Source organism: Cupressus sempervirens, chromosome 7 (genome assembly GCF_028749045.1).
Source record: "Cupressus sempervirens isolate cs-2001-9-10 chromosome 7, ASM2874904v1, whole genome shotgun sequence".
In the NCBI taxonomy this organism is placed as follows: Eukaryota; Viridiplantae; Streptophyta; class Pinopsida; order Cupressales; family Cupressaceae; genus Cupressus; species Cupressus sempervirens.
Genome location: NC_143124.1, coordinates 853006643 through 853031236, shown reverse-complemented (window position 1 = coordinate 853031236; position 24594 = coordinate 853006643). Strand labels below are relative to the sequence as shown.

Below are 24594 nucleotides of genomic sequence, written 5' to 3'. Positions count from 1 at the left end.
AGCAAGATCAGTTTGGCTTTTTCACTCACTCGTGATTTGGCTTACTCTTCTCTGAGAACAATATAGATTATTTGGCTGTCTGATAGTGTATTTGGCTGGCAAGATCTTATGCCTTCAATTTATTGTCGTAAGAGATATTTATTTATTTGATGTTGTGGTTTCCGTTTGATACAAAAACTTGGCTACTGATTTAAATCTCACTTCTAGATTTCCTCATTTTTCTGCAATTAGTAATGTCTATTCATATTGAAATCTTTTCTAGTCTAGTCAGTGATGATGCCTGCATCATGCTTCTCATTGAAATTATATATAGGTGATTATGTTTTCTACCAACAATGGCAACTGCTGCCTCTGTCAAATATTGTGCTATTTGTAGTGGGATGTCAACATTGGATACAGTCTTGATAACAAGTTGTATTCACGATACATTGTTTTATTGAAGGCTTTGTTTGTGTGTGTGTATATATAGACACATCCAAAGGCATCCGAAATTCAAAAAAAAATGCACATCTACGCATCCACATCACCATCAGCACTTAGTATTATTTTAATATTTAAGGTAGGAAATATTTGAGATGCCATTTGTCATCCACCACCAACACTAACGGTTTTAAGATTGCTAGTTGATGTCCCGAAAAAATCTAACTATACACCCTGCCAATACGGTATAACATGTACCATACAAACATATGAGAGAACAAATAAGAGTCTCTATACCAGAAGAAAATCCTCTAGAAAACTACAATGAAACTCCCAGTCTCAGCAGTACAGTCTGCAGCTCCATTCTACCTTCACACCTTTCACAGAGATTAGAATTTAAGTGCAAAGACTACCCTAAACAGAAACAAAAACCAATAAAAAAATTACTCGAGTAAAATTGACTACATTCTTAAGCAATTTTTTTTGGAAAAAAAAAATTATTTATTTTTTTCATTCTTAAGCACCTTAGAGGCCATCAAACTCAATCAAGCTAATTATAGTTTGTTCATTTACAGAAATCCACCTGCAAATTATTATTCTCCATATCAAAATGTTTCTCTCCATTTCAGGTCATGCTTATCAGATTTTACTTCATATGTTTGTTATTCTTTGATTTATGAGTTCCACTGTAAACTATCCATATGATACTAAATTTATAAGGACATATCAAGCCAATGTTTAAACAGACAAGAAGTTAAGAACAACTAAAAGTAAATCAGCATTTTAATATTGAGATCGATCAAATGCTATGCATCATTTTAACATGTAAAGACCTTGGGAGGGAAAGCAGGATTCTCATATATTAATTTAATCTCATTTGCAGTGAAAGAAGAAATGAGAATTCCAACATTTCATCTCACAAGAAGAATCATTGTCACGCCTTAAATTTGCAGTATTTGTCACCTGATTTGCTCTTCGACCAAGCCCCATAAGAAAATTGTCAGGCTTGATATCTCGATGAAGAAAACTTTTTGAATGCACAAATTCAACCCTGGTGATCTGTAAATGAAGATAGGAAAAGGAATTATTGTTATTGATTTCCACCAGTCATCTCAGTGTCCACACTAACCATATGGATAAGTTATGGCAAAGCACTAAGTGATATTTGGGAAAAAAAATTAAAATCAAACATTGCACTTATATTTCTCTCCCCCGTAAGATATTAACATGCAGCATGTGTATAGCTAAAGCAAGATAATCGTAGTAACTTAGTAAGTAGAAACACACCAGCTGTTCGGCAAGCATCAGAACAGTCTTCAATGTAAATTTCCGATTGCAGTAATTAAAGAGATCCTCTAGACTTGGTCCAAGTATATCTATGACCATTGCATTGTAGTCACCTTCAACACCAGACCATCTTATATTGGGAACTCCAGCTACAGCCACCATTTTGAACAAAGAAACATATAACACAAAATTAATCTCAATGGGTACAAACCAGTATTACAGAATGAAAACTAGTGCTAAACAATAGGTCTGATTGAATAGTTTTTATAAAGGAACAGCATTCCTACTTCCTCCTTGGAGAATCTTGTACAATTTGGATTCATAAAGCAATTGTGGATGCTTAGTTCTGGTACTTTCCTGTTAGACAGCAAGAAGGTTAGTCATTCAACATTTCTTATAGCATTAATTTAAATTTTAAACAACTGTAAATACATATCACTTTTCTTGAGACATTGACAAGATCAAAACTATTATATCTCATCCAATGCTCAACAAGTCAGAACAGTTTATAGTATTATTGTAGTTAAAATCCACAAGGAAGAGTCTTCAGTGATGGTGCTGGCTTCATGAAACATGCTAGAAAGATACTTGATCTGGATTTTGCTACTAAATGGGGTCAATACAAAGTTATGTATTTGTTTTGATCCATAGGATATTTGAGGGGAGATCCCCTCGAGAACTCAGCAGATCCTTGGGATCCTACATTTAGAAAAATGTCCAGCAGAGGCAAGTGTGAATTGTAGAGCATAAGCTAATGTTTAGACTATGTTAGAGGAGGCCATGTTCCTCCCTCAGAAACAGCTGTCCCCTTCCCCATAGACATTTCCAGTACGTCAGGACAGCAGGGTACATCCTTTCCCCATCCCCAATCTCTGCAAAAATTTGCACCATGTCCCTGAGAAGCCAGTGAATCAAGGAGAATACTGTTGAATGATTGTTTTTCCTAAAATGTTTGATGATGTATAAGCATCCCCAATGGCCATAAAAAGAATAAAATGAGGTGGAGGCACTCACGAGCCCTCCCACACCCTTCATGCAACCCTAACTAAACTAAAACATAAACCCCATGTCCAAAACTGTTCCTGTGATTTGAGTTTTTTCACCCAGCTTGAGGAAGACAAAGCAAAGAAGGCTAAAAAAAGAAAGAGGAAGAAGCTTCGCAGTCATTCTCACATTGAATTTCATTTTATTTATTGCAAACTGTGCCATCAACATGACTTTTTTAGTGTGTTTTCATCTTTTTTAGTTTTGTCAAAAACTTCCAAAGTCTTTTATTTCGAACTTTGCTATTTACTGTCAAGCAGACAAAACCACCGTCCTACAGCAGCCTGTCACACACTACTGTGCAGGTAAAATAAGCAGCAGTGTCGAGTGTGACATGAAGAGGACAGGAGTGAATTTCAACATAAATCCAAGTTAAAATAAAATTAAAACAGAGTGCTGGGTTTCTAAAAACCCTAGTGAAAAAAAACCATTTACATGCCTTTCATCCTCTTTCTAGAATCGTGTTACTGTTTTGGGCAATAATCAATACAAAAATAAAGAATCCTGCAACCGTTAGATGTGGGATGTTTAGTGATCACTAGAATTAGAGTAGTGTTAAGTACCATTTATTAAACTGCAGTATACATGGGGAAGGTTTGTGTAGAAATATAGTTGAAAGTTGAAACATACAATCAAAATGCCAATGTTGGCTGGAGAGACGAGGCAAAAACTAGTAGATATGTTTCCATGTCATCTACTCAATAGCATTCCAAAGCATCAAAAGTTGCTAGTACAGAAGAGGTTATGATAGAGAATTGAGGAAAACACTTCTATAACAGGTGAGGAAAATACAATGGTGGGTATTGAATTTCCAAAAACATGAGGATGTCACAAATTTAGTAGCCAAATATTTGTATGCACATGTCATCACATTTCACATGGCATGCTCTCCTTATTTCAAAGAGGCATTGAAAAAAAAGAACAATTATACCCTTTTATGCAGCCCCTGAAGAACATAGATTGAGTACCTCCCTTTTCAAAAAAGAAAAATATTCAAAGGTGAATGCACAGATAGAGGACATAAGACAAATGCGGATTGACTATTAAGGCATATTGTTCCATTGTCATGGGTTGGTGGATTAATATTTGACAACATCAGCTACTCATTAATATTAGTATTACATATTGTGTTGGTTCATAATTTCTTAAAGCTGATGATTACTCTGGCAAACATAAGGATTTTGATTACCAACTTGGCCTTTCAAAAGACACAATAAAGAAAGTTGGGGTCTCTAACGTTGTGTGCATTGTGAAAAATTCAGCTCGCGATTGTGTGGTAGTTGTTTTGATGGTTGAGAGTGCTTATAAACACATTTTGAACTGCATGTTGTGTGCATGCTTTGAAGTTTTGAACAAAGCTTTGGAAAAAAAAGATTGTGTTAAGAGAAAGTCAGTGAAGCTATATATATATTTAAACATGAGCACCACATTATCACTTGCATTATTCTAGTCATTTCCAAAGGATGTTTTTTCAAACCAATTAAAACTAGATACGGTAGCCATTTCATTTTGTTAGAGAACATCAAAGGTGCAAAGGGCCCTACAAGCTATGGTGGTTTGTAACTTTGTGGTAAGTGGAAAGGGTGGGCCAAATCAAAAAAGCCAAAATAAGGGTCCAAAATGAGTGTTTACGATAAAGAAAGTTGGGCGTTCTAATGTTGTGCAAGTTGTGACAAATGCTGCTTGGGTTTGTAAGTTAATTTTTTTGACGGTTGAGAGTTCTTATTGTTACCCGTCTAAAAGCACCATGTATTTTTGCTCAATATTTTCAATGACTCCCTTCCCAGTCCAGGTTTTGAACTTTGAACCTTGAACTCAATTGAGTTCAATGTTCAAATTCACTAGTTTCTGTTTCTGTTGGGCCTATAATGTAAACCTTTTCCGTACCCTTGAACTTTGAACTCTGAACTAATTGAGTTCAAAGTTCAAAGTTCAACCAGCTTGTCCAAATGATAGTCGGGCCCGGTGTTGACATAAAGTCCATTGAATTTCGGGCGCGATTTGAAACTTTACTTTGAATAGCCACTCCTTTCAAACTTCATATTCGTCACTCATTTCTTTTTGATGAAGTTAATGATGGTTTTGTACGCCTAAATTTCTATATTCGTGGCTTTGAACTTGAATCTGAACTTCTAAATAGTTCAAGATTCAGTTCACGAGCCCAAAACATTCAAGAAGTCTAGCAAGTGGTAGTATAGAGATGCATCAGAATCCTTCTAAAAAGGCTGAAGTGACACCTTGTAATAAATGATTGATATGAAGTGTGGTAGAAAGATTTGTTACATGCGAAGGCAAATACTCTCATCAATGAATTTAGTGCTCCTATCAAATCGTTACTTTCCATATCAAGTCATAATGCGAGTATCCGTTTAAAGGCTTTTCTACGTTGCTTTCCTTTTCATTATGATATCAGCAATAAGGTAAAAGCTCACCCTTGTATGGAGTCGCAGGCGGTCTGCAACAGGATTGTTCATGGAAGTACATTATTGTTTCTCCTACACGGTGAGTTTCTTTTATCTTCCTCAATGGTTACTGTTACTTCTTTCACTTAAGTGAGTAACTCTGTTAACCACCTCCATTTCCAATTGTTCTTAACTGCTTTTGAAAAGGATTGTTGAGTCTTGTTTTCATGGCTAGCTCTCGTCCTAAGTTACCAAAAGAAAAGCATGTCTCTTCCCTTATATGCTTCTTGCCTGCATTAAAGGATACCTTCCTTGCTGATGAAGACATGAACAAGTTGTTGTCTAGGTTCTCTAAGCCAAATCCTGGTTCCATTACTAAAAAGATAGCCAAAGTGGATTGCTACAAGCTGTTGGTTTCCCAGAGTTAGTTCTATACTTGGAACCAGTTTTAGAATGTAGAAATAGATACGATGTCACCCAGAGATGCATAAGAACGTACCTTGGAGAGGTTCTAAACAATATAAATAGGGTCACAATCATGGATTCCCTAAGGATCCCACCACATGAGGAATATGAAGCCTGGATGATTGGTCTCTCCGACATTAAATTTTCAACAAACCCCAACACATTCAATAATGCTATTGCCAAGAACTGGTTGCTCAAACCAAAGAAAGGGGGTTCCTGCATTCCTCACCCGTGACAAGAGAACACATGATTCCTAATATCAAAGATGTGATTACTCTCCTGAACAGGGTTAAAGGAAATTAACATGTCTTTCACTAGTAGAAATAGATGTATTTCTTTGTCCAAACCATCCTGAGTGATAAGAACAAATGCATTGACTGGGCCAAAATCATAGCTGATAGGTTGCACGAAGAGCTTTCTCAAGCGTCGGGAGTATCTGGCTTCTACATGAGTTCATACCTGTTTTATGTCCCGACATGCTACAAAGAATGGGTCAAACTTCCTCATACCAGTTGGGTGAACAACATGCCTATTTATGAATATTTCCCCTATTTGCAAAAAGAGAAGAATAGAGATGAATTTAAGAGAGTACAAGATACATTCCTCGCTAAGCTGGTTTTTGAGTTACAAGGGAAGGAACAGAGGAGGTTAACAGAAGAGGCAGCACAATTCGTATCGATCTATGGCAGTTTCTTCACCCAATTGTCTAAGTTTACCTACCTCTGAGTCGGCAAGTATGAAGGAAAACCACTAAAACTGCCAAGTCATTGCCTAGACAGATATGTTTTGATGGAAGTCTGCAAGCAAGTAGCTAAAATCAACAGAAGCTGCAAGATTCAAAGAGGCTCTGGTTCTACATTCCCTATAGAACTTGGCCACTGTAGATGCAAAACTATACAAGATACCTTTGATCTCAAACCTGAACTGAATTTGATGAACCTAGAGGCTCATACTATCCGCCTTGACTTTGATGACAAAGACTTTGCTCAGCCCCTATTTGAACTATGACCAGAGTTCTCACATGTCCCTCACTTAGAAGACTAGACCGATTGTGATGATGATTATGAAGTCAGAAAGAGGTGGTCTCTAGATTGACCCTGAAACAGATAAAAGAATTTAAACTGCAAATGAATATGAAAGGGGTAAAGGAGAACAAAGGTGAAGGAATTGTTGATCCTTTTTATATTAAACAAGTTGAAGCTTTTCCTCTGCCAGAAATAAATTGGGATTCACCTGAAGAAGATGACCTACAATCCAGGACTAACCCAATCATAGTGAGAACTAAAAATTGGTTAAAAGAAAAAAGGCAATCAAAAACGAAAAATGCAGAGCAAGCCTCACAAGAAGCCCTCATCAGCTCAAGCTCACTTCCGCCTATTCATGATACTGATAAAGATGTCATCTTTTCCTCTACAGGTATTTTGAACCTTGAAGTTGAAGTTCCACCCAAGGTTCAAAGTTCAATTCAACACACAAGGACGGGAAGGCGGACTCTTTCCCACACCAAAATGGAGAAAGCCCAAAAGGTTGTCTTGAAGGATACCAATATAGATCTGATTGAGATAGAAGCCGTGATTGAAACTTCAAAAGGAAGAACTCAAGAAGCCATGGATCAGAATAATAAGCCGACAGAAGGTGACACTAATGCCCCACGTTCAACAATCACTAGTTATGCTTCCCTTGCCTTGCAAACCCCTCCATCCAAAGGTACCTCCTCAACACCAAATTGGTTCGATGTGTCGATGAACAAGAAAAGGAGCTTGGTACTCGTAAGCATTTCAGTCGAGGACATGGTTGGCAAATGTCTGGGAAAGTCGGCCAAAATCAAAAACCCAAAAATAGAGACTATACCCGATGTTGATGAACAAAAAGGGGATTGGGTGGCTGATGTATTAAAACCGTTCGAAGACAAAAATCTCGAGGACATCACTCCTCAAGACTACACGGTGGAAAAAGGAGTTCTCAGACCAGCCTCCAGAGCCGTAGATATGAAGATCTCAGATGCGGGACATGCGAGGGTCACCAATCGTATCTAGAAGGATTGGAAAGAGAAGAAGGAACTGAAATAATCCATCCGCATGCTAATAGAATACATCCTTAATCTACAAAATGTAGAGTCTGAATGCCAGCCCCAAGCTATTTCCTTGATTGATGTGACTTCCCCAGCAAACCAACAAATCATAGATCAAATAAAAAGGGATAGGTAAGTCTCTAAAGCTTTTGATGAATGGCTTGAGTCAATAGTTTCTCGCAAAGTCAGCTACATAGCTCACTTGGTTGAGACAAAGGTAAAGTCTGAACAGATGATGGCTGATCTAGAAGCAAAGCCAAACGCATGGGCTGAGGAAAAGGAGAGATGGGAGGATGTCGTGGCTCACATCACAGAAGTTCAGGAGTATGGAGCAGATAAATTTCTGGCTGAAAAGCAGAATTCCGAAATTGATGCGGAATTCTTGTACGTCTCCAGAACTAACCTGGAATGGAGAAATATGGTCATTGAACAATGCCTGGAAGAGTGTTCACAATTAGTCAAAGAACTCAATTGCCTAAAGGAGATCCTACATAATGACATAAAATGTATCAATGTTGAGATCTTAGGTAATAAAGACCAGTCTAGTAAAGACTTAAAGGAGATAGAAATTGAGTACCAGGACAAGCTACGAGCCCTCAAAGACACTAAGGAGGTTTCTGCTACTAGCTTAGCAGTCGTCACTTGAACAGATTCCATGATCATAATCAGTGATGGTCTAATGATACAGATTAAGAAGATGGAGCACACCCATCAAGTCATCACCATCTGGCAGTTGAGGATAGAGCAACTAGGAGTTCCGCAATAGAAAGAAATTGTGGATTTCGAAGTCGCCTACAATGACTGGAAAACCACAGGTGGCAATGCGACTTTAGAGCAAGGGCAGCTAGGAAATCTAGTTAATATTTCAGCTACTTAGCTTGGAACTAAGGCTTCGGCCATTTAGTCTTTCAATTCCTAAGTTAGTTGTTTTAGGGTTCTAAGCTTAGTATTATCAACTCCGATTGGAATTAGTTTTATAACTATTTTATAAGCCTTGCACGGCTATATATTGTAAGACTTTAAATGTTTTTGGTATTGAAACTTTGGTAATTCTGCAAAAGTAACTTAAGTTGTTAAAGCAAGTTCAAACTGGACCATTTTTGTTATGCTATTTACATGAACAAGGAATAGAAACAGGAATCCGTTGATACTGGTTATATGTTGCTGGTCATTTGCGATTATATGTTTTAGCAATTTGGATTCGTTTCATATGGAATGTTTTCATGATCATGATTCATTATGATATGCTTTGTTCTGTGAAAAGTTTTTGATTATATTTTTCACGAATCAATCATCTTTATTTCAGTTATTCTCTGATACTTATTAAGTCTTTAGGCTTATTTTGAATCAATATTATCCTTGCAATACTTTTGCCTAAGAGATGGAAAAATATTTCCAAAAGCCTTAGTTCCTTCTGGTTAAAAGATTTTGATTGATAAATTCTTTTGAAATAAAGGAAATCAATGTTTGTCATTTAAGGAGGGAGCTGTGCCTCAAAACAGAGATAGTTCAGTCAAAGGAACTCAATTGTTGTGGAAGTTTTCTTTGTTCATTAACTTGTATTACAGAAAGGAAAAACTGTTCACTAACACTTATAAACACATATTTTAAACTCATTGTCATGTAAATACTTTAAACAGTACTTTGAAAAGACAAAAAAAAAAAGATTGTGTAGAACAGTCACCAAAACTAAAGGCATATAAATATTCATAGGAGACCACCACACATCACTTGCACTATTCCAGTCATTTTTGAAGGAATTCTTTTCAAACCAATTGAGACTAGAAATACTAGCTATTTTGTTTTCTTGCATAGATTATCAAAGACGCAGAGGGCCCTGCAACCAATGGTGTTTTGTGGTAAGTGGAAAAGTCGGTAAAATTAAAGTCAAAATAAGTTTGATTGGTAATGGTTCCAAAGGGATTGGCTTGCTGTTCCTACATGTGTACAAGATTCCATTTGCTTCCAAGGACGTCATAATGGAAGATTTTGCAAAAGAGCCAAATCTCTTGGTTTCTGTTCTTTTGTGATTTTCATTTACAAACAAGCTCTCTTGGATAGTTTTGAACTTCTAGTTCATTTTCATTCTTCTATGAATCTTGCACATGGTGTGTGTGTGTGTGTGTGTGTGTGGAACAAGTTCATTGTTTTCATTTGTTTTGTGTTGTTTACCAAACTTGTTACCATCTGGATTCGAATGGCAGCAAATTCTAACTCAATATCCAATCGTGCTTCAAAATATAACCAAATTCTTCCCTTTGCAAGTATGTTGAAAGGATACATACGATTCCAAGTGGTGGCAATTATGTTTGAATTCGCAATAGATTTGATGTCAAGTATTCAAGCTTATGCAATTGATCAAAAGCCCATTTATGTAGCATTTGTAAACAAGGAAGAAAAGCTTGCTTGAGCAAGAATGATGTCTACATTTCAACAGAGAAAGGTATAGCATTTATCAGTTAGTACAAGAAACTGGTTCAAGCAGCAACCCATACATCAAATCATCCTTTGGCAATGGAAGGATCTTGAGAAATGACCCCCCAACACCACCACCGCCCATGACCCCCAAATCTATGGTAGAGAGAAGCCCATTTTTGGCCACGCCTAAGGAAAAACTCATAGTTATTACACACAGGAGGCCAAATGGATCGTTGGAAATGGCTTTCATTGTGGTGTCCTTCACAGCAAATGATGAAAAATGTTAACAAATCCTAGAAAAAGTACTATGGCCCAGTTTTGAAGTGGTGGATAGCACCTCATTGGAAAAGAAGATGAAGGTTGTAGAGGATTCACTAAAACGCATTAGGGATGTTTAGGTCAAACAAATGGTGTCAATTGTCTATGATAGAGAAGGATGCAAAAACCGCTAACAATCAATGTTCTTGCATTGTACCCTAAAGAGGCAATGTTTTTGAGGGCAGTGAAACGTGAAAGGTGAATGATGACACATTTATTGCTAGCATCTTCATGACAACTGTTGAGGAAGTGATCTGATAGAATTCTTGCCTATAATGATTGGTTCCTATATGATCTGCTTTGCTCAAAATATATACCATGCCTCACTACATTGAACAAGGCAATTTTTGGAGATACTTTTGTACCTAAAACTCATATAGGAGATGAACCAACCAATGTTTGTGAAGCTATTCACGTTACAAAATTGACAGACACTATTTTTGAGGAAGAATCATCATATCCATGTAGTTCTTTGGAGGAAGAAAATACTATAGAGACAAAAGTCAAGGAAGAGATGAATGGTGGAGGGAGACAATAATACAAAATTTACCATTTTTCTATAGAATCCTAACTTGATTCTAAACAGATCTCTATAATCTCTTCAAATGTAAATATTCTTCTTTCAATCATAAAGAGATCATCAAGAGGTAGTAAGTTGGCTTGAGTCTCAATTTTTGGATCTAAAGATCTTTGATCTTGAGAAGGTGAAAGCTCTTAGTGAGGAAGGTGAAAGCTTTCTCGGCTGTTATTTCACAGTTGGTTTTGGATAATTAGAAGATGCTTTTCCTTACTTTTTCTGGACAGAACATGTGAAGTGTTGTATTTTCCATCGAAGGTAACAAAACACGTACTGCAAATAAGTCTAAGGTGACATTTTTCTAAAGTTTTTCAAGTATTCTGGGCAAAGATCTCACAAGTGTGGTAAATAAATCCTACAAGTCTGGTAAAGTGCTTCAATGTTTTAAAAGTACTTTCTTTGACTTTGTTTCTAAGAAAATTAACCCAATCACCTTTTCTAATAATCAGTCAATTGCTCTTCACCTTTTCTAATAATCAGCCAATTGCTCTATGCAGATTTGTGAATAAGATTATTACTAGAACTTTGACTGACCATCTGAAAGTCTTATTTCAAGAGACTGTTTCTCCTAAAAGGGATAGTTTTTTAAGGAAACAAATTTTTGATAATACTGTTCCAACTAATAATATTATTCTTTCAATTCTAGTAAGGACACGAGAAATGTCATTAAGTTTGGCATAGTGAAGGCTTATGACAAAGTCAACTGGTGGGTTGTCTTCAATCTTAGATGTAGTTGGAGTTGAAGAATATAGCTGTGAGAGAGTTATTCAAACATCTGATTATTTGTCGCCAGCCTCTAATCAGATATCTGTTACATATGAACTTTGTTTGGTCTTCTTCTAGGCTGGTTATGCTGTGACCATGCCATTCCAGTTCATGGTTCTTGCATTGCTCTATCTTCATCCTGTTGTCTTCATGTTCGTGTTTCATCATATTTGTAACACACTTGGCATTCTTCCTATGCTGGCATGGCACCATGCGAGAATCTTTGGTATCACTGACAGACTATTACATTCATAATGTTTCATTTATCATAAGTCGACCAGTTAAGGGTGGAAGCCATCGGTTATTTCTTTTTGTTTGTCATTTCTTTTATGAAGGCATCCATTCATGTTATTATCATAGCCGAGTATGCGTCTTAATGTGGTCGTTTGGTATTCTTAAGACTTCTTTGACATTGCTCTCATATTCAGAGGAATACATATTCAGATTGCTCACGAGATTTTGGTGCTGCTTGAGTATTATCATTGGGTGTTGCCTGAGTATAAGAGTATTACATATGGATGATTATGATTCTGCATCACAAGTCCTGAGATGATTGCACTAAGTGTATATGTGCAGAGACTCATTTATTTTGTGTTATTTATTATATACGATCTGGATTTGATCATTGTGCTGTCTACGTGAATTTTTTTTTTTTACATTTGTAATCAGTTATCTTAGTAGCCTGCAAGACTGTGAGACATTTGGTAAGATAAATGGCAGGCTTACTGACTCTCTGGTGCAAAACATCATTCATAAGCAAGTATTATGTAATGTCTTTGAGATCTGAATAAAGGCATCATTTTTGGATGTGGCTAGGTTTTTCCCTCGACTATGAGGGTTTTCCCAGGGTAAATCTGTGTCTGATTTTCTTGTGCCTTGATGTTAAAGATTCTGATTATTGTGTTATGATATTCTGGTTCGAAAACTTAACATGGTATCAAAGCCAAGCTTAAGGAAATGATGTGAACCAAAATAGGTCATTTGGATTCTAGAAGAATCATGATGTCTCATGGGTGTTGAATACGTTGGTCAATGATTCATTGTGGACGTAACAGTTTCAGCTATTGAGGCTTCTCATGCAATCTTTTGTACTCGATCTTTTTATTTATGTTATGTGTACTCGATCTATTGAGTCTTAGGGTGATTGAATAGAATTAAGATCTGTGTACTTGATCTTTTTATTTATGTTATGTGTATTGTAGGAAGAGATAGCAATCAAATTTCAATCCAGTACATCACCCTTTCAGCATAATACTTTCATGCAATCCTTCCAATTTTTCCTCAAAAGTAGTTTACGTGCATCTTGATTGTAAGGAAGTCGACCTTCTCCAGAGATTCAGCCTCAAAGCACAAGCCTCACACTTGGAGGTTGTTTCCATGTTACACAAGGTTGCTTGAGGGTCATACCTCAAGCGTGGGTGCAAACTTTTGTGTCAACAGTTCCAATCAAAGATATTATAGGTGAGAAAGTGGTTTCTCCAATTAAGCCTGATAATTTTGATCTTGGAGAAAATAGGAATGGCTTTGAAGCAAGCTTTTTGTAGAATGGAGGTTTCCAGCCTCTAAGGGTGAAATGGTGTCTAGCAAAGAGCGAACACAGGCTCATGCTTGTCATAATTTGGATAGTGCACGAGGATGTCAACAATCTCTCTAATCATGCTTTGATCTACAAATCAATGGGGACTATGATTTCTCTTCCCTTTTAGAAATAGTCAGCTCCCTCGTACTAGAAACCCAAAGAGAGATGGAAATGATGTTGATCGTTAATACTTACTTTTTGGCAGTCTTTTCGTGCATTTTTTATAGAATTAAGACCTTTGAAGGAGGGCCTTACTTTTATGATCAAGTGGTATTATTCATTAATCATGGCATATAAGTTTTAACCCAACGGAGAAGCTACCATAAAGAGCCCCAATTTGGGTATGGTAGTTGTGGTTTTCACTAGAATTATGGAGGAATGACATTTTCCATCCAGTATTTAGGTGTGGCTTTTGTGGTTCCCACTAGACTTCTAAAGGAAAACCAAAGAGCCCATCAACACAAACAATGGAGAAATAAGTAATTACTTATGCTTGTGTGTGCATTAAGATTGATTTGAGCAAGTCTTTGCCAGAATCTATGGAAATTCAGTTGTGTGACATTGCTTGGATCCAATAACTAGATTATGAAACCCTTCCATTTCATTATTAGATACGTCATGAATATGGATATTTGCAGTGAATGTGTTCCACTTCTAATAGTGCATAGTCCACTACTAAGGATGATGCAGTGCAAGGCAGAAGTATCTCCAAAGGAGATGTCCTAGCCCCTAACAATATAACCACACAGCGAAAACACAATAGCAAGAAGCAACAATGCAAGCTCTGATACCAAATTACAATAATTTATTCATAAAATATAACTGATTTCATGCAATATGCCCGACTATAAGGCCTTTCAGGTTAGGGCCAAATACAAACAGCAATTACAAAATCAATTCAACAAGATCCAACTTACAAAACCAATCTCAGCTAGTACAGATACACAACTGGATAAGAACACCAAAAAGAATCCACACTTGTACCCTCAGGTCCACCAAAAGATCCTCTAGTTCCTAAGCTGTAGCTCTAGCTCTTCAAATTCGCATCTATCCCTCATTCCATCCCCAACTGAATATAATGACTAACGACTCCACAAGACCCCTACTTATACCAATCTAAGCCACAAGTCGGCCTAGAATGCTAAAAACAAAATAAACCTAACATTAAATACTTGAAGAGCCACAAGTCAGCCTCCAACAGAAATTAAATGTCTAAAAATCAATATCCAAGCAAAATCGTGATATCTCATATCTCCGATTGAATTAGAACTCGTGCTTCCAACCGAAGGTAGAACTTTAGGCCCTCTAAAAGCCCTAAAATACACAAAGGCTGATTCATTAAGGATATCTGCGCATCCATCCCGAAAGTCATGCACAAAAACCTGTCGTGCAAACTGCCAGAAATCGATACTTCAGGAGAATTGCCATATCTCCCAACTTATAATGAATTAGGACTTGTGCCTTTGACAAAAGGAAGTACTCTAGGCCCTCTTCAATCCCTGAAATGCACATCCTCTCATTCATTGCGCAAAATTAGTTACACAGTCTGCAACAGGCACCCAGAAACCAGAAAACGCAGCTCCAACAGCAAGTAAAAACGGCTCAAACTTCAACTCAATCCATCCAATCTCTATGCAATCATGAGGAAAGGTTCCCCAATGTGTCTCCAACACATCCCTAACCATTAAAGGCATAACTCCACCAAAATCCAAGCTCGATGCTCCTCAACACTTAACCAAAATCCCTCCAAACATGCAGGATTGCAAGCAAGCCTAGGATGCTCCTGCATCAAAGGAACCCTCTCAGCCTCTACCTACAAGATGAGGGGAAGGCTCTAATATTGGAAGATAAGGAGGGCTTTACTATGGTTGAGCCCCGAGGAGAGGGTAGAAGTCAGGAAAGAGCTCTTAAGGATATACAATCTGAAAAATGTTCAACAAATTTGACACCCTTGAAAAATTAGACCATTTTGGAGCGGCCCTAGAAGGTTTAGCTTCAAGTAGCGAACCTATGAGCACAGACCTAAGAGCTGGCGAGAAAGACATCATCCATCCTAAGGGCCCTACAATAGGGAGTTGTGTTTCAAATGGCTTTAAACATCATCATTATGACTGCTAATGAATTGGGTGTAGAGGGTTGAAAGGAAAAAAGGGAAAATCCAAGTGGAGGCAGCTATGAGGTTGTATTGGAGGACCCTCAGGAAGTTGGCAAACGCAAAAGGTACCCAGTCTACTTTGTAGTTACTCCAAAAAAGCATCAAGAAGGGAGTTTCTGATAAGCCCATTAGGGTCGGCCTATAGAAGGATCAACAAAAAGAGAAACTGATTGGCAAGACTTTGGTTGAGTTTGGATAAGTGTAACCCATTGATTCACACTTCTCTCCTTCTCAAAAATGATTGTATTAGGCATGAATAGCATCCCTCGACAAAAGGCTAGCTGAGATTTGATTCATAGTCATTCTCTGGTTATTGTTTTAATCTAGGAGACAAAGATGCCTGTTGAGGGCGTGATCAGCTTGGCTCCTAAAAGTTGATCTAGATATCAGTGCTAGTGCATTTGAGATCATGGCAACTTTGGAAATTTGTACTTGTATCATGGATTTCTAGTAGATCCTCTTCATCTATAGTAGCCTCAAGTCTAGAATCAAGTGAAGTTATTATGCTTTCTAATGAAGTTATTCTGCTTTCTAATGTGTATGCTCCAACTGATCTTCCAAGTCAGTCTTTTCTTTGGTCTCACATTGAGATGGTTAACTCCCTTGCTCCTTATCTCCCTTGGATTATGGCTGGGGACTTTAATGTTGGTTTAATTATGGATTAAAAAAGGGAAGGTCTTGACAAGCTTAATCAATCCTCTACACCCTTGACGGACAATCTAGATGGGCCAAATTTGGTGGATATGAGACCTTCTAATGGAGTCTTTACCTGGAATAAGGCAGTGGGGAGGTGATGCTATTTCTGAGAGGTTGGACAAGTTTCTAGTTTCTAATTTTTAGATCGGATACAGGTAAAACAAAAATTTGGAGATCCTTGACTAGAAGGGATGGGATCATTGGCCAATCAAATTTCCTACTAATTTCTTCGGAGCATCCAAAGATCCTTCTTTCAAATCTCAACACATGTGACTTCAAGACTCTTCATTGTCTGATTTTGTCACAAACTGGTGGGCCCAAGGGAAGCCTATATTTGGGACTGCAATGTACTATTCTTTCAATAGACTACAATTTGTCAAATATAAGTTGAAGAAGTGGAGCAAGCAATTATTTCATGACCAAAGAGGTTGCCAACTCTCATTCGGATGTTATTACCCATCAAATTAGAGAATGTGGTTTAATAGAAGATTTGTTCAAAGTAGAGGCAGCTGCTGTTGAAGAGCTGGATGAATAGGAGTTGCAGGAGGAGACTTTTGGAAGCAAAAGTCTCACATTGACTGGTTGAAGGTTGGAGATAAAAACAATTACATTGTCCCATTACTCTGTGAAGGAAAGGATGCCAGGGAACCTCATTACTTCTCTTAGGTCCTCGGATGGAAATCAGCTCTTATCTTACAAGATGATTTCAATACTATTGAGACTATTTACTAAGGATACTCCTCTGGCTTCGGAGGAAGAGAATCTTATTCTGACTTGTATTCCCCTGTTAATCAGTGATGAAATGAATGATTCTCTCAATAAAATTGTTACTTTGGAGGAGTTGAAAGAGATCAAGTTTCAAATGAAGAAATGGAAAGCTCCTGGCCCAGATAGTTTTCCAATAGAATTTTTGCAGGACTTTTGGGATATTTTCAAGTGAGATCTTCTTGAATTAGTTCTGGAATCTCAAAGGAATAAACATGCTATTGAATGCTACTTTCTTAGCTCTTCTTCCAAAAGGGGAAGAAGCAGATTCTTTGGATCTCTTTCATTCCATAGCCTTGTGCAATGTTGTCGATAAGATCATTACTAAGCTGACTGTTGAAAGATTTGAGCATGGCTTGTTCTTTAATTTTAGAAGAGCAAGGGGGATTCATTGCTGAAAGGTAAATTTTGGATGGGACTGTGGTGGCTATTTAGGCTATTCATTCTATGGCTACAACCAAAGAAAAGGTTATGTTTATTAAGTTTGACATGGCTAAGGCTTATGATCAAGTCAATTGGTCCTTTCTTAACAAAATTTTGAAGCTTTTGGGTTTAGCAGTGAGTTATGAGTAGTGTTACTTCTCCTTTATGTTATTATTAACAATGACCTTTTGGAGCTTTTCAATTCTTCTAGGGGCGTTCGCCAATGGGACCCTTTATCTACGTACTTAATGGCTGAATTGGGGTGCCATTGTAACCCCTCACTTGTACTTAAAGTTTGTGGATGATACAACACTAATGGGATTACCTAGAGTTAATGAGGCTATCAATTTTAGGAGATTGCTAGATATTTATTTGGCAGCCTCTGGGTAAAGGACTCATAGGGTGAAGGACTTGTAGATTGCTAGATAAGTCCTGCATTTTCTTCTCTAAAACTCATAGACCTAATAAACCAGGATTGCAGGGACTTTCAGATTTCAGATTGGGACCATACCTTCAGTGTACCTTGGGGCTCCTCTTGCCACAGGCTCTTTGCCTAGCAGATTTTGGCAAAAAGAAAATTGGAATAGTTCCAGAAGAAAGCAACTCGCTGGACCTATAGGCGGCTTCCTTCTGCTGGAAGGGTGACTCTTCTAAAGTCAGTAATTCAGGCTCTTTGTATAGAAATTTTGTTCAAGAGACTCCCTCTAGTTTCATTACAAAGTTTACTGCCCTTTCTCACCTGTTTTTATGGGCTGGCAATTTATCTTCTAAGAAATGGAGCTTGGTTAAGTAGGATTTGGTTTGCAGACCGAAACAAGACAGTGGTCTCAGTCTTCAACACACTAGATTGAATGAGCAAGCATTTGCAACTAAAATCTACTGGAGGTGGTGTCAGCATCAAGACCAAGATCAGTCTAGGACCTTGTCCTCTAAGTATTTAACCGCTGTTAAGAAGAAGAATATTTGTAACCTAGAGAAAAGGTTCTATAATTTGGACTACTCTCAAATGAGGGGCTAATATCATCAAGTGGGGTCTCTTCTAGATTTGCATTAGGTATTCGGAAGCTTTATTTTGGCTTGATTCACGGGATGGAGCACCTCCCATCATTTTTTGCTCCCACACTAGCAGGGTTTATGTTACATTTTTCAGGAGGCTAGCTAGAATATGCTGGAGGATAATAAGTCATTTGAGTATATGGGCCGGGTTAAAGTGTTTAGGTGGAAAGATCCACATGAATGGCCCCCTGGGAACTTAGAGCAGGACCACCAAGAGCTTGGTAAGACTCTTGCATGCAGAGATTGTAATTCTTTCAAGGGGAATATAATTTGGTCTAGAGTCTTGATCTGAAGGTAAATTTGCAGTTGCATTCGGTTATTAGGAGTTAGATAGACAAAAACTTGGGCAAATGGAAGTTCCCTGGTGGAAGCAAGTGTGGAGTAAGTTTGCTTGGCCAAAACGCAACTTCTTCATGTGGTTGGCCGTTCAAAATAGATGTCTCACCTGGCATAATTTAAAGAAGAAGGGTTTTCATGTCCTCCTATATGTACCTTGTGCAATAGCACTGAGGAATGATTTTCACATAATTTCTTCCAATGCCAAGGAAACTTGGCATTGTTGGTTGGGGATATGGAGGACAGCTTGTTTTCATGCTTATTCGTTGATTGAGTTCTGGATTCTTATTAGAAGTTTCCCACCCAAGAACCCTAATCTGTACATTTCCTTAAACGCAGGTCCTACTTTTATTATCTGGCAATTATGGCTGGAAAACGACACAAGAATCTTTCTCAAGAAGATGTTGAATCATCAAATATGGATGAGAATTATCAGTGCTTTACAGGAGACCTTGCTTGCAAACTGTGACTGGTCTGCTCAGGTTGACCCAGGAGATAAGGGAGTTATTTAGAGCTTGGGACTGAAGGAATGTTGTTTATGACCATATAAAGCCAATTTGGCTTGGAAGTCGAAGAGTAAGGTTCGATGGGATGGTCAACAATCTCCCCCACAGTTAGAGGATGCTACATATAAATAAATATAGTTCCTCTAGAAGTAATCCTCGACATGTTGGGATTAGTGGTGTTGGCAGGGATAATTCTGGAGTTATTCAATTCCTTTTTTGGGTTTACAAAGGGCCAAACGGCAACAATCTAATGGAAGCCTAAGCTATTCTTTTTGCTTTAGAAAGGGTTGTGCTCTTGGCTGGAGAGATATCATTTATGAATCTGAATAGCACATTGTAATTGATTTGTTGAACAGGAGGCAGGTGGAGGGAAAGATTTGGCAATTAGCTTTGATGATCAAACGGATTTTAAATTTGTCAATATCCTTAGTTACTGTTACATTTTTCACATCCCTCGGGTATGGAACAAGGTGGCAGACTCTCTAGTAAAAAGGACTTTTGATCAGATGAGGATATGGAATATTGAGCACTGGAGTTTTTTATCCCTAGAGTATTCTCAGATGTTAGAGGAACTTGTTATGAAGGGCATGAGAGTTTTCTTAGGGACTGAATCTTGATTGTTTGCTGTCTTTCTAGTTGTTTGGTGAGTTGTCTGAGCCACTAGGCTCTTCTTGCTTTGAAATGTTTTCTGGTGATTAATAAACCTGTATCTCTTCTCTGCCGGAAAGAATATCTGCTAAAGCAGGTTAACTCTTCCATTGGCGAGAAGTTAATAATGCAGAGCAACCAAAGCAGCTCAAAGGTCAAGATATTTACAAGATTCAACATATCAATAAATCCTAATATAAGATTCCCTGTATTAACAATGGGTTAATATGCAAATCATTATATCTAATCAGAAAATGCATGCACTGAAATGTGAAAATGGAAATATGGCCCAAATATATTCTCAATAAATCAAATCTTGATGTTGCCTTATACCAAAGGGATTGAGGTGGATCCCCCGAATTCATCTAATTCTGGTGATAGCATACAAAGAATAGCTATGCACAACGGTTACAAAAAAAAGCCTATCCATGTGCATGATTAAAACTTAAAAGAGAACGGAGACTAGCGTAATATGATGAACTAATGGTGGATATGCAGTTACAGATCACATTCCAGTATCGCTTGCACACCACATAAAGCTGGCAATGTAAATAAAATTTCAATATCACAACAAGAGACAATAAAAGTTTTTGAAATTATTTCCTAAGTGGTTTTATATTGCCTGCGTCTACCTTTTGTCAGAGCCTTATAAGAAGGGATAAGATGCATACCAGTTTGATTGCCACTTCTTCATTAGTCTGAATATTGACTCCTGAAAATAAAAGCATAAAAGTATCATAAATAAATTGTATTGCTCATGGAATAAAATAGCCCAACAGAACATATATAATGATTCAATAATTCTTGTCTGAAAATAAAATTGTAGTTATCTAAAAGTAGAAGGAACATATCTTTTCAGATATCAAAAGAAATATTATACAAATCCACATCATGCCAGACAGTGTTGCTTTTCTGTCACAACGATGACAATTAAAATTCACAGACTAACTAAAACCAAGATTGCTGGTATTGTCTCGATGTTTTGTGGAGCATTGATTTTAGTCTTATATGATGATCCTGCATTAAATAATTACAGTATTATTAGTCACAAGACTTGTACACATATATTAATACTGATGAGTATCTCAGTTATTTCTCTAAGTCATCCTAATTATCTCCTTAAAATATTTTGACAGAGCCCACTTACCCCTCGCCCCTCCCGCAACCAATGGCTTCTAGGCCAAAACGTGACCTCACGGAAATGATAAATCACAAATAAGCACTTCTTAGCTATCATGCAGAACCTCAGCGTATAATTTAGCTAGAGTCTGAAGGGGGTACTCAATCTGAATGTTATATAAACAACTCTATTGTGAAGAATAGTATTAATTTTCTTGTTTGTTCCACCTACAATAATTACAACTGGCAATATCAGGTGTTCTTTTTTGATAAACCTAGTTATATTTCCCTTCAGGCCTCTGGTTCCTGCCTAGTTCGATGGTTGCAGCTATCACACAAAGTGACAGATGCTGTAGCAATCATAGCCACGAATAGATACCAATAATTCAATCTCCCCTTGGATGGATATCAAAATATTTCCCTCAGGCTTGAAGGATGGGTGATTTTCTTCAACTCAATGTTTCTCGTGTCTGTTGCATAATTTTATATACAGAGGATAAATCGCTGTGAAAGCATTCTCAAAATTGTTAAAGCATGTGCCATCCAAAAGACCTGAAAAAGTTGGCTTCATTAACAGCAAAATAAGATGTTTCAATCATATTGCTACTGGATCAGTCAATCCAATGCAGATGGCTAACTGCTCTAAGCAATAGAACTTTTATTTCATGTACTTAAAAGTCTCAGTAACCATCTTAAATTCGATCGTCAATCTAAAAAACGTGCATTAGAATGTCAAAGAAAACATCAAATATAAACTTAACCAATCGTTTCCCATATGAAAATAAACTGCATCAATTATCACTGCTTATAAATCGCCTCTAATGCACTACACCATACATGACTGATTCAGCAGACACGCTATCCAATAAACTATTCAACTATCTGTATATTTTGAAAAGAACAACTGGTTGCCCTGAGTCGTGGAGACGCCCAAAAAGGTCAACTTATGGAATTCTCAAATCATTGCAAGAATTGATTATTCCTCGAGTTAGAAGCGCCCGGAAAGGGAAGAGTCGTTAAACCCATTGAAAATTGCACCAATTTAATCATCTACCATAATTTTGGAGTCACCCACAAGCTCAAACTTGTCCAACCGTACATAGATCAGAAACAGAGATTGATTTATCGCAGTTTTGGAGGTACCTACCAAGATAGATTTCTCCAAATGAACCGCTGCCAATTTTGCGCCCCAATCTGTACTTCTCTCCCACGAGAGGCTCCATTGCAAGAATGTGTGATTAAATCTATAGAATAAAGAAAACAAACACAACAGAGGAACAACCACGCCCGAATAAAATGGCCAGTGTCCTGCTTCGCTACCCCATTCTATTTTACCGATCTGTACAATAGCAGGAGAAAATCATGGATTCTTCAGCAAGTGGATTCAGACCACGGATAGATCATAGGATCGTTACCCCAACATCTCCTTCCAATCAAGACTCTGTCCACAGATAGGTATATAATACCAGCCCCGCTGGTCGTCGGAGATTGTTTAGCCCTTCATCGGTCTGCAATTATAAATCAGCAAAAATGATGCAAATGCATTGAAATTATACGCGGAAAAAACATTTGATCCAATAGGCTGGAATTATAAACGGCTAAAAGTGGTCTCCCAGTTTGCAATTGACAATGGAAATTTTCTATTCGAAAAGTTTTAGATGCCAAATTTATAACTTAAGAACATATGTGCTTCATGGTACAAGAACTTATGCAATTCAAAAGCGGCAAAAGGCTATGTAGATCGCATCTTTTCCATTCTTCTTTCCTCCTCAAATTTTATATTGGAATAAACCTTTCTCTTTCCTTTTCCTTTTCTTTGCATTTACAATATGACAGCAAGCAACCTGAGTTTTGAAAATATATATTCAGTTTTTTGTCTTTACAATCTGTATCTTATAGTCTTGAAAAAATAAAATAGAATTTTCAAATGATTTATAGTTTATTGAATAATTTATTTGAAAAGAAGAGTTAACTTTTTAAACATAGATAATAGTGAGAATTTTAATAAATATATAAAAAGTTAAGAATTTTTTATTTTGTTTAGTTAACATTATTTTCATTAAAAAAATTATATAACATCTATAGATTATTTGAAAGATTCAAACAATGTTTAATGTTTGTTTTGGTTTGTAAATTAGTTCAATGAAGGTGGGTTCAAATTGATATGAACCTATTTATTTGGGTCAAGTGGTGACTATTTGAAGGTGGGTTCAAATCGGTATTGGTGTTGCTTATCTAGGTGAAGTGGTGATTATTTGAAGGTGAGTCCAAACTAACATTACTGTAGCTTATTCAGGTCAAGTGGTGAATATTTGAACCATGATTGCACCATTAACAATGCAACCACGAGATGCTCCCTAAATATGTTTAATTTTATGGTAACGTGTGTTGGTGCATAATCATTCAAGAAATCTAGATATTACATAATTCATGCATGTTATGGCTTAAAATATTTTCAAAAATCATCTAAAATTCTACAAAGTGATATTTGTCAGCAAACCACTACTCGTGAATGTAGGACAAGGAGATTGACTCTAAAAACTATAGAGTTAAAAAGAATTGATAGAACAGTTGTCCACACATATGTCAATGTAGAGCAAACCAGGATAATAACCAAGCTAACTTCTAAACTAAAAGGCATTCTCAAACCAAACAATTATGTGGAGGGGGCCTCAATTTAAGGAAAAAAGTCCAAATAGAAATGGCGAAAGACTAGGTGAATGTCCTCTTCAAGGGGAAAAGCAATGAAAAGGTTAAATAGTGCCTTGGCCCTCTTCTAGTTTTTTGTAGTTTTGGTTTTTTTTTGGTGGATCTCTGACTTAGTCAGTTTTAAGGCAGGGTTGCCTTTGTCTGAAAACTCTTTTTGTTTAAACAGCTATGTTTTTCATTTGTTAAGTTGGAGTATGGGGTGCTTATGTTGGATTGGTAATTTGTTGGTGGCCAGCTTGACTTTTTGTAAGTGCTAGCTCCTTGTTTTGGCTCCTTAATATTTCAAAAACAAACAAGTGCCACATAGTGGCTTAGTACTTGCCTTTAGTTTTTATATAAATATAGTTTTATTTAATAAATTTATTATCATATATAAAATATTTTAATTAATAAAAATATTATATATTTATATTTTTCTATAATGATATTAATTATAATTTAGATTTATATATTATTTGTTAATATAATTATTGACATATATGTTTTATTATATATATATATATATATATATATATATATATATATATATATATATATATATATATATGTATATATATATATATATATATGTATATATATATATATATATATATATATATATATATATATATATGTATATATATATATGTGTGTATATATATATATGTGTATATATATATATATGTATATATATATATATATATATGTATGTATATATATGTATATATGTATATATGTATATATATATGTATGTATATATGTATGTATATATATATATATATATATATATGTATGTATATATGTATGTATATATATATATATATATATGTATGTATATATATATATATATATATGT

The 24594-nt window shown here is 36.6% G+C and overlaps 1 protein-coding gene across 1 annotated transcript in view; it reads right to left on the bottom strand.

The window, feature by feature from the left end:
• The window catches only part of LOC149550124 (serine/threonine protein kinase HRR25-like), a 58185-nt gene extending 35301 nt beyond the window's left edge, over positions 1–22884 (bottom strand). The window contains exons 1-5 of the mRNA XM_089793249.1: positions 22198–22884; positions 20603–20643; positions 1995–2064; positions 1708–1856; positions 1384–1479 (exon numbers count right to left, since the gene is read on the bottom strand). Of these exons, the coding sequence (XP_089649375.1) occupies positions 1384–1479; positions 1708–1856; positions 1995–2064; positions 20603–20643; positions 22198–22273 (432 nt within the window). The 5' untranslated portion in view covers positions 22274–22884. The remainder of the gene's footprint in view (positions 1–1383; positions 1480–1707; positions 1857–1994; positions 2065–20602; positions 20644–22197) is intronic.
• Positions 22885–24594: the final 1710 nt, after the last annotated feature.